Source organism: Erithacus rubecula, assembly GCF_903797595.1.
Source record: "Erithacus rubecula genome assembly, chromosome: 2".
NCBI classification, from domain to species: Eukaryota; Metazoa; Chordata; class Aves; order Passeriformes; family Muscicapidae; genus Erithacus; species Erithacus rubecula.
Genome location: NC_136685.1, coordinates 92,512,762 through 92,527,197, shown reverse-complemented (window position 1 = coordinate 92,527,197; position 14,436 = coordinate 92,512,762). Strand labels below are relative to the sequence as shown.

The 14,436-nt window shown below is 38.1% G+C and overlaps 1 protein-coding gene across 4 annotated transcripts in view; it reads right to left on the bottom strand.

Annotated features, from left to right (window-relative positions):
• Positions 1-299: 299 nt before the first annotated feature.
• Positions 300-14,436, bottom strand: part of DISP1 (dispatched RND transporter family member 1) — an 83,525-nt gene continuing 69,388 nt past the window's right edge. For 3 of the 4 annotated variants that reach the window (XM_079297531.1, XM_079297532.1, XM_079297533.1), the window contains exons 4-8: positions 11,957-12,080; positions 10,690-10,817; positions 10,166-10,263; positions 7,986-8,083; positions 300-3,950 (exon numbers count right to left, since the gene is read on the bottom strand). In XM_079297531.1, coding sequence (XP_079153657.1) covers positions 309-3,950; positions 7,986-8,083; positions 10,166-10,263; positions 10,690-10,817; positions 11,957-12,080 — 4,090 coding nt within the window. In that variant the 3' untranslated portion in view covers positions 300-308. Of the gene's footprint in view, positions 3,951-7,985; positions 8,084-10,165; positions 10,264-10,689; positions 10,818-11,956; positions 12,081-14,436 lie in introns of those variants that run through there. The other variant, XM_079297534.1, reaches the window with a different exon arrangement.

Genomic DNA, 14,436 nt, shown 5'->3' with positions numbered 1-14,436 from the left:
GGAGAGTTTCTTTGTAAAGCTTTATTTCTTGAAATGGTTTATAAAGAGAAATCAAACACTAATGCCCTGGAACAAAACCTATATGAAGCACAACCCACCTTATGAGTTATAGCAAAAAAACATTCTGGACAACATCAGGTTTTACTACATGTAATGGCTTTATGAAATGTATAAATGTTATTGTTCTATAAAATACATTTTTCATTCCAAAATGCAAATTATAACTCATACTTCTTCAGGATTTTCCTTTCTAGTGCTTTAAACTTACTTTTAAAAGAAAGACTCAGGATTGCCAAATCAGAGGTTTATTATAGCGTTTTTATTAGCAGACTTTCACTGGAAAGTTCTGGGCGCATTAACATAGGAGGCACATTGGCTTCGATGTTTGGCATTTGACAGTCAACAGAATTGCACTTCACTGCGATTGCCTTGCCACAACAGTGTGAACTCTCATGGCAACCCTCGGAGCGAGCCTCTCTCCCTGACCTGATCAGCAGGTGCTTTTTATCATTTTGGTCAGCCTTCAAAACTCGGTCATTCTGCAAAGAACGCTGATCTGTCTTGCTCTCAGCTTTCTTTTTCTGCTTGGGCAGAGAGGCTTTCTTGCTTTCCACCCCGTTGGCTTCTGTACCACCCTTTTCATCACACTTGTCTGTCTGCTGACAGAATCCCTTTTGGTTATTTGAGGAGCTGTTCTCACACTCAGAGCAGCGCACTATTAGAGGTGCCGCGTTTCGGCAGAGGAACTGTGAGGAGCTCATCACCTTAGGAACAGTTCTTACGTTTTCCTCTGGGTTTTGATGAGCATGTGTATCTGTCCTGTTTATTCTTTGATGTGCCTGGAACTGTTGCACGGATTGAAGGAAAAAATTTTTAGGCAGGGAGTTTTGTGTCATCGTTCTTTTGAGCCTTCCCTGAAGGCAGCTGCAATGGAGGACATGCTGGACTGGATGCACGTAACCCTCGGCAGCCTGCTGTAAAGCATTTATAGGAGCTACAGAGCTTTGGATCTGCACAGTCCCTGGGGAAGAACACTGGTAACAGAAGGTGTCACCTAACTGCTGACAGGAGTGCGGACTCCACTTCACTGCCACCTGCTTATATGCATCAGGACAGCTACACTGCCTGCTTTGAGAGAAAATTGGGCATATGCTGTGCTGGTCAATAGATGTCGGCAGCACAGCTGAATTAGCAACATTTTTGATGCCTTTACTCACTTCACTATTGTAGGCTGGATGGACAGGCACACATGAGTTTTGGGGCCTGCTGCTGAAGAGCTCTGAGCAGATATGAGTTTCTTCATATGTCACTTTCTCCGCAGGGTTGCAGATTCCGGTCTGTGATGCCAGAGGTTCAAGCTCATAGTGCTCATGCTCCATTTCTGGTTTTTGGCTCCTGGAGTCCAGCTGATACTTGCTAACAGGATGTGATTTGTTTTGATTTCTGCCCCCTTGGGCTCCTGAAAAGGCCTGAGAGAAGGCATTACACCGCAGTTTTTTTGGTAGTGGGATCTGGCCACAGGTGCCCTGGGGCCCAAGGCATCGGCACATGCACTGGAAGAAAAACGTTGCGAAAGCCCAACTAATGCACATTATAAGCATCATGAAAGTGCCAAGCTGAGTGTATGCCAACACTGTCGAGGGCATCATCATTGCCCCAGCTACAAATGTAGTCAAGGCAGCCATGGCAATAGCAGAACCCATACGGCTTAAAGAAAAAATGACCTTCCCCTCTCGGTCGGGGTCAGGCGCCAAGCGATACGCCACTCCGTAATGAACAGCAAAGTCCACTGACAAGCCAACTGCCACCGAGATTGTGACAGATTCCAACACGTTCAGCTCCCACCCAAGAAGAACCAGAGAACCTACGGTGACAAAAATAGTTCCAGCTATTGAAACTATTGCATAAAGGCTTATGATTATGTTCCAAGTTGTAAGAAGCATTACGCTAAATGCAACGGCAACTGAAAGGCCCATGGCAATCAGAGTACCATCAGAAAGACTGTCCTGAAGATCGTAAAACTCAAGGTTGCTCACAAACCAACCATTGCTAAGACCTTCAGGAGCAGAACTAAGCTCACTGGAAATCCATGAGTCCACCTCTTTGTAGAACTGATGCATTTTCTCATAAGCCAGTGTGAAGAGGTAGGTGCTTTGGAACTCCAACACCACTGCCCTGATGGTGTCATTAAGGTCAAAGCGAGGCCCTGGGGTTTTGCTATCTAAATGGTACCCTGTGCTTCTTTCTAGCTCCATTATAGCTCTCTTGATACATAATTCAAAAACTTCTTGTTTGTATGGAAAGCTCCAGTGGCTGCAGCAGGGGTAAAGAGATGGCTCATCACAGTCTTGATTTTCCATCCACTGCTTAAATGTTTCAATGAAGCAGCTTGTGAAGTCTTGTTCTTCTGTCTGATAAAAAAAGGTTTGATTTCTTAACTTCTGACAGAAACGTAAAATCCAAACCTGTGAAGCTGGGCTAGCGATATTAAAACTGGTATCTAGCTGCAGCTCTCCTTTGCTTTTAGGGTTTAAAGGGTCACCATTATCCTCAGGTGTGACACCCCAGATTACTGTAATGGGCATGTGGAGCTCTTCCCCGTGGTGGACACGTTCAAACATGAAAAGTTTTTTGTATTCTGCATCGTATCGTTCAAACGGGTGAGAAGATCTAAATACCTGAAACTCAGAGAGCTCCAATGATGGCAGTTTCATCTTTGGATTCACACACACGATATATGCTCCACCAATTGTTAAGGCAAGGAACCAGAAAAGCCAAATATACCGAAATTTGATGACAATGCATGGCAAAACTTTCTCAAAAAATATCCTGGATGCTTCCGACACTGCAAAAATGATCTTGTGGAACATTTGGCACAACACTGTCCAGCAGTTTTTGTTGTTGTATACCCTCTGCTGAGGCTTCTTAAAGCAACTGAAAATATTGAGAAGATATCGTTCATGTAATACAACTACAGCAGGCAGCCATGTAACCATCAAAACATAATTCACCAGAATGGCAGTGCCAGCATAAACACCAAAACACCTGATTGCTGTGATATTGCTGACATAATTAGCATAGAAGGCAGCAGCGGTTGTAAAACTCGTGACAAACATGGAAAGAGCAGCGTGTTGCAACGTGATGCTCACTGTCTCAGAGGTTCCAGCATGAGGTTTATCAAACTTTGTGTAGTTCCAAACATCACATAAGACAAAAGCATCATCTGCTCCAATCCCAACAAGGATAATCAATGCTGTGAGATTCATGAACGGAAAGAACTCAAAATTAAATACTACCCGATAGAGAAAATAAGAAATAATCAAGGAACTAATTATTGCAAACATAGTCATCAGCGTGATAAACATGGACTTGGTGTACACACACATAACTAACAGAACAATTACAATGGCTATGGCAGGATACACAGTATCCATCAACAGGTAATCTTGAAACAACCTATGTTTTATTCCAAACTCAATCCCTGTGACGGTTGTTACACCATCCGAAGCATTCCAGTTCTCAAAGTTATCTAGGTAAATACCCATCATGCTTTCCCCTTTCTCGGTGGGGGAGAAGAGCATGCTGTATTTTAAAGCTGGTAAGACATAGTCAGCTGTCTTTGGGCTTAGGAAATCCTTGTCCACTAGGTAGTGGAGGATCTGGTAAACAGCGTTGTACTTGGTACATTTGCGAGGCACGTTAGTACACTTGAGCTGGTCCTTCCTTTTGGCATTCATGTCCCAGCAGTCTGGCCCCAGGGTCCCATTGTAGTAGTATTTGGCACAGGTGCGAAGCAGCTTTAGGGTGTGGGACACATCCCTCTCCACAATCTTCTGACACGATGACCTGTTGTTCAGAATAGCAATATAGTTGCCCAGTGTCCAGCTGGGACAGCACGAAGCAGCAGTGGCTCTCTGGCAGAGATCACCAAACTGAGAATGGGATCTGATCTGTATAAAACAGACAGGGAGAAGAATCCTGAAACATTCAGTAACCAAAAAACCCAAGAAACAGCTTTAAATTCTGAAAATCCAGTTTATGGTCCTCTGGTGTTACCATTTTAAATTCTTATGTTCACACTGCTTTTCATCAGTATCCTCTTACATGCAGCAGACTAAACCAGCCAGTATACAGACTTGTCACAGTGGCACAGAATTGGCAGAAGTATTAAGAGTACTATTTGAAGATCCACTGAGGTGTTTTGTTTCTTTCCAGACTGAGGACTGTTAACTCTCTTCTATTATCTCATGCTATACTCCTGAGAATAAACAATCAGCCATACATCAGTGAAGTTTCATTCTGCTTGGAATCACATCCTGAAGCTCTTAGGAGAGGCAAGGACTTACTATCCTGAAAGGAAGTATGTGACAGCTTTACCATAACTTCCATCATTCCGTCTCTCTTCTCCAGCCCTGATTTTATGAGTCTCTTTTAGCTCTTGTACAGCTGGCAGGCACCATCCCAAACAGCTCTGCCTATCACCCAGGCACTGCATGTCCCTCAGTCAGGATTTCCAAAGCACAAGCACAAGGTAATTCCACTGTCCTGAAGCACCCCAAAATAACAGGTCATGCCTCTGAACACTGCAGTAACAGTGCACAGCACATTCTGGCTAAAGATTCTCCTGAACTAAATGAGTCTTTATCTCTTATGGAGTAATTTTCTTTTCACTTCTAGAATACTCCAGATTTAGTTGAAGACAGTAAGAGCACAGTAAGAGCTAAATCACAAGATACTTTTACACAAACTGAAGGTAATTATAAACCAAAAGTGAAACTCTTAACTAACAGGGTTAGATCAGGTAAATTTTCTCAAGTTGAGAAAACTCAAATCTTTGGAAAGCACAAGGAATAAAAGTCTCAAAAAACAGAGCTTCAGTTATATGTCACAAAGTAGAATTAGTCCTTCAAATAGTTAAGATATATGTAAAAGTTCTGTTTTGATCAAATTACACAGAATGAACATATTAATACAGTCACATAAATATAGTCATGTGCTTCAGATTTCATAGGAGTGCACCCTGAAACAGCTGTCCATGTATGCCTTAAATTTAGGTGATCTGAAAGAAACCATTCAGCCTCTTTTTTTTCTTCAGCAAAATTGCACAGGCTTATTATTAGCAATCCTTTATAATGCAGACCAAAAGATACACTTGGGGATTCTCTCAGCAGTTATAAAAGCTTTAATATGGACCAAATTTTGTCAACCAGTTTCTGAACAATAACAGACTGGCATTCCAAAAAAACAGGATAATTCACATTTGATTGTTTCCAGATAAAAACACTCACACATGCAAACTCAGGAAAAACTGAACAACCTACTAAATAAAAGGAAGCACTGGAATAGCATATCTGTGTTTTTCATGGCACATCTCCAGGTTAGTCCTATGAGGATATAATAGGCAAACTGGGAGGAAAGGATTGTATTGTCTTGGATTGGATTGTCCCCATGTATTCAGGTTCAAGATGGGACAATGAGGCTTATATACTGCTCTTCCACACTTGCTGCAGGCCATAAATATTCACTGTAACTGCTGCCATAGACAAAGTAACATGAGCTGGCAGCTGGAAATTAGAAAGTAAAACACAAAACTTAGCTCCTGATGGCTCATTAAAATACTATGTAAAATGTTAATAGATTGTAGCATTGGGCTTTGTTGGTGATCTAAAAGAACTGGAAAGGTCATTCTGGTGCTTCCAGACCAGGTCTGCCACTGTCACCTCTTTAATTTATTTTGGAACAAGTATGGCAACAAAACTGTGCAACGTGCACACATCTGTGGGCACATCTGCCCAAATGGCTCTCTGCAGTGACAGAGAATCACAAATCCACTGCTTTGGGGAAGCAGTCTGAAGACATAATATACAGTCATTAAAGTTTATAAAATAACTGTTTACAATTTATAGGGAAAACATTCTGCAATTAACAGGTGGGAAAAAAACCCCCGCTTCTTATCCAAGTAGTAAAAAAGTTAGAACACCTCCTATAACTATTTTGTATATAAAGTTTCCATGAAGATTATAGAACTAGCATATGCTGAACAGCTGTAGGGTAGAGCCCCTAAGTGTCAGTAAAACCTACAGTTAAAGTAGTTACAAGCAGATGGGAATACAATTAATACAAAGAGGACATGCTGTTAGTTCTGTACTAAAGTCAGTACTAGCTGGTGCTGATATCCTGCTTATCATCAGAAAAATATATAAATTCTAAGGTTTGCATTTCCACCAAGCAGTGCCTGGTTTTCCTCTCTTTGAATACAGAAAGTTTTACTACTTAATTCAACAGAACTGTGGCCCTAAACAGGCATGAACTCAAAACAAAAAATAACTACAGCCAGAAAAGAGTCTGTAAGACCAGGAGGTCACCAAAATAATGGATTTTTTTGTTATGGCTGCAGTGCAAGTCAGCATCCTCTCCCTCCCTGGGGACTGGCTGCCAGCAGAACTTAGCATTCAGAAGAGGAACATAGAACAGCACTTTGTGAGTTCTAAGTAGTGTCAGAAGTACTTAAAAACTGCTAGAAAGTGCTAAAATAATTTAAAATGTTATTTATAAGTAACAAGCATTTAAAAAAGAAAGTATGAAAAAAGCTTCATCCCTTTCTGAGCTCCGAGTATCTAATTTTTATAATAAATTTACATGCACAGACCAGCAATAATAGCAAAACCTAACCATATTAATTTGTTTTCTTTCTAGCTAGCTAAAAATCAATGCTGCTACCATGATGAACTGCTGTTCTGCTCAGCTGAGGTGTTAAATTACTTTATTCCTAAATAATTTACAAATAAAGATCTACAAAAATATTTTTTACAACAATATTGTTTATTAATATCTACACAACTGTGGGTGTAGATGATGCAACAAACATTTCATTTTCTGAAGTGTTCTTATTTCAAAGGAAGAGCTGGTTTTATGGGGTTTGTTTGTTGTAGTAAAGCAGTTTCATCCTTCCCTCAGAAAATATAGCAGTATTTGATATAATACATTATTATCAAGGTGAGCAGATGGGGAGGAACAAAAAGAAAAAATTCTCAGGAGTAATGCAACCATTACAGAGATGCTCTTCAGAGGTAATTAACTGTCTTCTGTTAAACAGAATGATGTTTTTAAATTCAGACTGCATTGCTTTGCACTGACCTGCACTACCTGGGATTTACCTGCATCAGCTGCCTGCCACCCACAGTTGTCTAATAGGCAATGATCAATCCAAGAATGAAAATATTTCTCATTAAACAAATGAGAAATATGAATTAAGTTGTCTTTGAATATTTTCATTTTGGAGAAGAGCAAAGTGGAAATAATTTGTTCAGTACTAACATATTAAAAACATACTGCTTTATTTCCATGCAAAGTCACCAGTATGTGAACCAAAAGTTCATGGTTACTCAGAGGTTCAAAGGAGTTCACTCCAGCTAGTGGCAAGCTGACATTTTACTGATAAAGTTTAAAGAGAAAATTAGTATTACTTTTCAATTATCACTATCAACATCTAATTAATTGGGCTGTATTTCCAGCTATTTTACCTAAGTTCCTTTGCTGTCCATTTGCCAACCTATTGTAAACTAACAAAAAAAAAAAATTGAGTGATCCACTGTGTGTCAGAGAAAATTGCATGTACTATGAGATTATAACTAGTTCATCTGGAGGTGAAAACACAAGAAAAATCAATTATTTGCTGGGACCCAAGAACAAAACTCCACGAAATAATGTTCTATGAGGAAATACACAGTAAAAGTTAAGACATTCCTTTCCTGAAGCAACCCTCTTCTAACCCATTCTGGATGCTATTAGTAGAAAACTCAAAGAAATCCCCCAATATATAACCTGATGTACAAACAGAAAGTTGTTTTTAACTGCATGTACATGCTGACAGGAGCTGAAACACAAAGTCCTCTCATATGCTACTAGATGGCAGTGGGCAGCAAAACTAAGTTCCAAATGCATGCTGTGCATCTGCAAGTCAAACAAATGCCATGTGGACTTACCCTCAAGTTGTCTACATTGCACATTGACTTAATTGCATTCAAATTCCATAAATTCTCTCCTTCTGTTGATGTAAACACCACTCGTGAATAGCGATCACCTGAAATTACAGAAGGGGGTTTTCACTGGTTGGTTGGGTGGGCCTGCTATCAAAGGCTGAGGCAAAATCCCACCATTCAAATGACACATTTGAAATCTTTGTCGAGTCATGGGAATTCACCTCCTTTTCAAGATGAGCTGTTTATCTGTAAGACTCCCTCCACATGAAAGTTTCCATTTCCCTTAAGTGCTTATAGTAAATATGGCATCTTCAATATTACATACCACTCAGAAGCTCTACAGACTTCTATTCAAGCAAACTATCTTCTGAAATATGACAAACAAAATAAAAATCAAAAGATCTAATCAGCAAACTATGAAATTCTTGGCACAGCATAATGGCAGTACACTGATAATAGTAATCAAAGGCTGATTTACTAAGTCATTTGGGAATATAAATAATAATTATAAAGCTGTTTCTACAAGAATGTTTTTGCCTTAGAAGCAAATGACTGCAGTGGAAATTGTTGTGATATCCTTGAGGCCATTTTCAAGAATTCCACAGTTTAGACACATGGAGCTTAAATTACAAATTAAATTGCATTTATCAGAAGACAGACTTAGGAAAGGAAATAATTACTTAGTGGCAGTGAGATCTGTCTGCAGAACTCACAAGGGAAACAAATATACAAATGCAAATATATAGTACTGCCTAGGACAGCATAGTACTTGGGGTTAAGAAATATTATCACATTAATTAAAATATTCCAAAAATCCAAAAGGCTGAGTTTTTCCCACTGCTGTGAAGCTGCAGAATTTTTGCCTTCCACAAGGCTGCAATGAAAAGACTCAGAGACAGTGCTTTATGATCTCCAACCATGCCTCAGGATCAAGGGAAATCTGAAATCTGGAGGTCCTTGAGCAGACAAAGAAAGATACCAGGAATGACAAAAGTGGGTCAAGAGGAAGCCAGCTGTTTTCTTTACATAATGGACTGGCAAATTTTCCCATAGAAACACAATTCCTTCATGACTGTCACAACTGAGACTATGCAGACACAGCAGAGGAAAGAAGGAGAGTGAGACTGTGCAGAACAGCAGCCTGGATAAGAGGAGTTAATTCTGCTTTAAGTTAATGCTCAGCAGAGTACCAAGTACATTTCCTCTCCCTCACTCATGAAATTCTCAGTCTAATTTGGTTCTGTTCACAGGAGCAGAAATGATGACCTTGCTCCCATCCTCTCACTTAGATATAAGACCATACTGTAATTGAAAAAAAAAAGAATAAAAATCTGTTCTTCACCCCAGTTTCCCCTGGTCATTGCTCTCTTAGACCAAGTAATCTAAACAAATAATTTCACAATTGTGTTTTTGTGCTCTCTTATCAGTCCTCACATGTGGAAGTAGCCACAAAGAGTTCAGGTCCTTCTATGAATAGAGGCAAGATCTAAATCTCTCTGCCAGAACAGGACTTATCAAAGTTCTGCAGTGTGCCTTGCAAAAAGTCAAAAGACTTTGTCTTTTTTGTCCTCTAGTTCAACTTAGCTTCATAAGCCTACAGGGCTCTAAGGTGGGGACATTTTATTTTTATTTCTGTTTCTTTAAGGGGATGTTTTCTTTGTTGAGTTTTTCTGTGTCTTTTTTTTTTTTTCTTTTTCATAAATAAACCCCTACATTCTGTACAAAATATAACTGGTTGATGCCTTTAAGACATATACAGGAAAAGTATTTTGATTTAGATTTTTTAGAATTAAGTTAATGGCATGGACAAAACACAACTTCTTCCCAAGTGTGAATTAAGGACTACATCTCTAGCCACACAAAAAACATTGATTTTACAATGTTCAGTACTACCATGAACTAATGAAATTCCTCACAGGAAATGGAAACACTTAAAGGAAGCACTTCAAGTAAATACAGTTTATTCTGAGAAAGAGCCAATAGAATAGAACCAATAAGGCAAATCTTTACATAATTTTATCAAGATTTTATAAAGATTCCTGCACAGAGAAAGGTGGTGTTTATTGTGTGTATGTATTAAGTAAAAAATATCATCCAAATATGGTATACAAGAGCTCAGAAAATTCTGAACTGTCAGAAATTCTTAGCTTTCCTTTTCATTTTCCTATCATTTCTCCACTTACTTGGAATATCACAGAAAAAGGTATCCTTGTGGAAGTTCCAGTCTGCTTGCCTCTTCTCTCTTTCATAGTGATCATCTGACCATCTGTCATCTTGATGACTAAACCAGAACCAAGAGTTTCATTTTACCTTAGCAAAGAAATTATTAAAAGAAGCACCATCCAAACAAGTCACACAGCTTTCAAACATGAGAAAACATATTTTCACCAATGTGATTTTGGTATACAAAAACTGAAACAGTAATTTAGTTTTTTCTTTAAATTAAGACACTTCAAATGAAAGAACATTGAATCCAGTACTGAAAATATTCATAGAGGAAAGTAAAATTACATATTTTTTTTTAAAAGCTTGTAATGAGAAATATCCAGCCTGGTATGAAAGGTCTTAAGAACTGTAGAGTATGAGATTCTGTATTTATGGAAATCAGTGGCATTACAGGTATTAACTTCAGAGGGCACTGGTGAAAGCACAATGTACATACAAAACCACCAATAAAACAAAACACATTTTTACTATAAAGCCTTACCTTTTAGCTTGCTCATCTGCATATTTGAAAGGATAGTTTGCAAGTGTTGCTTTGTACCCTGTGTTTTTCACCATGTTGTTCCATGTGACCAATCTCTGTCCTATGGCTGTCCCTCTGGGTTCAAAACCCTAAGGGGAGAGAAGCACGAAATTCCATTAATGCTTTTCATTCTTCAGCTCCAAGGGGAGAGCAGCAACATGATCAAAGTGATGGATAGTTTTCATTATGAGGCATAATTACTCCAGGCATCTACTTTTAGAGGTAAAATGCTTTATGACAAGTCAGACAAAATAATGACCGAGTGTAGAGAGTGATGAGGAATTAAGAATTCCTGCACGTCCTACTGCTCTCCCTGAGAAGAGATGATGACTTAGTCCATCAAATGTTCAACACTTGGTTTTCAGAGAAAGGGCATTCTACAAGGTTCTCTCTGCATTTCAATTATCACTCTTTATTGATTATATATGATTAAAAACTGTCAAGTATTTCTTCTCTATTTTTCCAGGAATAAGGCAAATATTTAAATAATTTTGAAAGTGACTTTCAAACAATTTTAGCAAACCTCCTTTTACCAGAGAACTTTTCTAAAGATAGCCTAAAAGCACTTAGAATTTCTCCAAATTACTCATCTAACAATGGGGACAATCAATAGTTTTATCTTTCTGCATGTTTAATCTCTTGCAGCAAATGAAAATACTGTTAATTAAGATATTTGTTCTAAATTTAATCAAGTATTTCTCTTCTGTGTTGAACACCTGTTCCAACATCTGTGAATTCACTAATTTAGAATGTCATAACTTTTAGGTTTTCAAGATATATCTATTACATATGGATATGTACAGATATACATATTATCCTATAAATGCTAGCAACTTAGAGGAACAGTTTATTTTTATTTGAGGATAATACTTAAATGCCATTTTTCAATAAAAAAATCCTGAAAGGTACTCATCCATAAGACAATTCATGAAAGCAAAAAATAAGTGCAATATTTAATAGAATCTGATAAAAATTACTTTTAGCCTTCCAATATGGAAATTGATCCCCAGAAGGTACTTAGAATCCCCTCTCCTTTAACAGATCCTGGCCTTCATCAGAGGGAATGGAAACCAGTGGGTAACATTCTCTGATGACAACTGCAGCTTTGTATTATCATTTGCTGCTCCAATGTCGTGATTTAATACTGCATCAATTGCTGTTCACTGGTTCCACTGGGGGAAAAAAAAAAATACTTATTTGAGAGTACAACTGGTTGATATTGGCTTACCAGCAGTGGATCAGAGAAATCTGGCAGATCTGGAACCAATATTCCCACGAGGGCACACACCACGATGAGCACAGTGCACATGCCCAGCACCACCACGGGCCAGTCGGCGATGAGCGCGGCGTAGCTGCGGGAAGGAGAGGGGACAGAGAGGCTGCAGCAACCACACTGCACACACAAATAACACACATTTCTCTACACTTTCCACATTTTCCCCCAGGATTCTGACAAAAATGCAAGCTTATCCATGATTGTGAACCACTAGGGAAAAAATGGTTTATCAAAAACATCGCTACTTGTTTTTTTGAACTTAAGCGTTTTGAAGACAAACATCCAAGAAAGAAAAAGATCTGTTTTAAAATAGAACCCTCTGTTCCTAAAATAATAATTTTAAAAATATTCAAACCCTACACACTTATGATCTATGGAATCTGTTGTAGTACAAAGGTTGGCAACATGATATATGAAGTAACCAACACTTACTATCTAGTCTTACAGCATAACACCCATCCTTGGATTTTAATATCTAGTTCATTGTAATTTTATGAGTGGAAGAATTGTTACATGCAAACCTAATTTTCATTGTTTTTGTAAAATATTTTATTTTTGTTAATTCAAAAGAAAATTAAGTAAAAAAAATCTTAATTTCTAAATGATTTTTCTCATAATAAAGACGTGAATTCATAGAGTTTATGTTTCAAAAGCAACACTATATAATATTGGGAGCAAAGAGAGTATTGGAAGTCCCATAAAGGCAATTACAGGCCATGAATCCTTCTATATGAATGATCTCTGTACACATTAAATATTGATCAAGAAGATTTCCACTCTTATTTCCTCAACTTACAAGCAGCATAACATCAAAGTTTATAGCAGAGAGCTCCTTTACTTATTTCTACTGTCTTAAAAGACTATAGCTGTTCTTTTTTAAGAGCAACTTGCTAATTAATCACAATACAATTATCAGCTCAACCCAAATTTTCTGTCCTGCTGTTAAGAAGGCAAGAATTGCCAATCTCCCCACTCCAGCACTGAGTTCCCAGTGTTCTGTCTGCAAAATCAATGGCATGAGCAAACTTATTCCTGTTTTTCCATTGCATGTGGAAATAGGCACCTCTAGGGGTCTAAGCAGAACTTTGAGGAGCAAGGAAATCCAAAGCACTGGGTGTTTCTCCATTTCCCATTAAGTAAACATGGAATAATTCTGACACACTCACACAAGAGGTTAATTAAGCAAAAGCTTGAAAAGCTATCTGGAGTCAAAGTTTTCATTAAAGTCAATCACAGAGGGGCAGCCTGCCAAATGAGCAATTGTACAAAGAAGTGAAGTAAATGACCTAATAGAATTTTCCTATTTATAGGACTAAATGTTTTTCTAAACACCAAGCAAGACAGACTAGCCATTACAGACATTTGCTCTGAAAGTATAAAAGTTATACCCAAAAGATTTATTTCCCTATTCACCACCAGTGCCAGATTTACCACTTTGACATGTTGTCTCTACAGTTCCACTCTCAGCTGAGCACTCTTAAATTGGGTAAATTCTTTCAGCTGTAAAAGAAACTCTGTCCTAAGTGTTTAATGTGATAACAAGCCACATACAGAAAACAGTGAAGTGCTTGTTTACACCTGCAAATTTCTCGTTTCTTTTACCACATACTGAAATTCAGATAAGCAAAGCTGACCTGTGCTGACAGAAGGACTGACCACTCTATTTTTACTGGGCATTATTTAGTGCTGCTGAGGACTCTAGCTCCAACCAAGTTGCCCAAAATTAGCCTCAACCCCAGCCCACTGTACAAGGCTAAAGAGATGGCAGGTTTTTTATTTTTAACCCATTAAAAAGCTATAACATAAGTTTAGATACTTTTTTTTTTTTTTCCTCTGTGAGGAGGAAGCCACCACCCTGACATACTGGGCATAAAATACCACTTGCCTGAAAATGCCTGAGTCCAAGGGGAAAATGTTTAAACCAATTTCTCAGTGGAGAAATCACATCCAGAAAGGATATCTTTAGGGCTTAGTACTTTTATAAATCAAGATAAAACCTTCCACTTTTGGATGCCTAATTAGAGCTATATTTTGGTTATGCAATGACCTAGACATATAGCCACACTTACACCTTCTTGGGTTTTTTCCATCTAAAATATTTCAGCTTTGAATGATAAGTTTGCCACTGAGTGAAATACCACTTTTTATGCCATTTTCCTTGTTTTCAGTCTGTTAGAATGATACTAATTTTAGCTAGCTATGTACCATTAAAATGCATACAGCTTTCATTAATTTATTTCCTCTGATATTTTTCACACACCTAAAAATGTTTTAGTTGATTTTTTTTTAAATTCATGCTTTAAGCAATTAAAAATGCTTAGGAGATACAATAATTCAACCTATATTTAGCGCCACTAAAAGCATCACTGTTATCAAGCAATTTGTCAAAAGGTGATCCAAGACTTCAGATGTTTTCTTCAGACGGAAAAGGT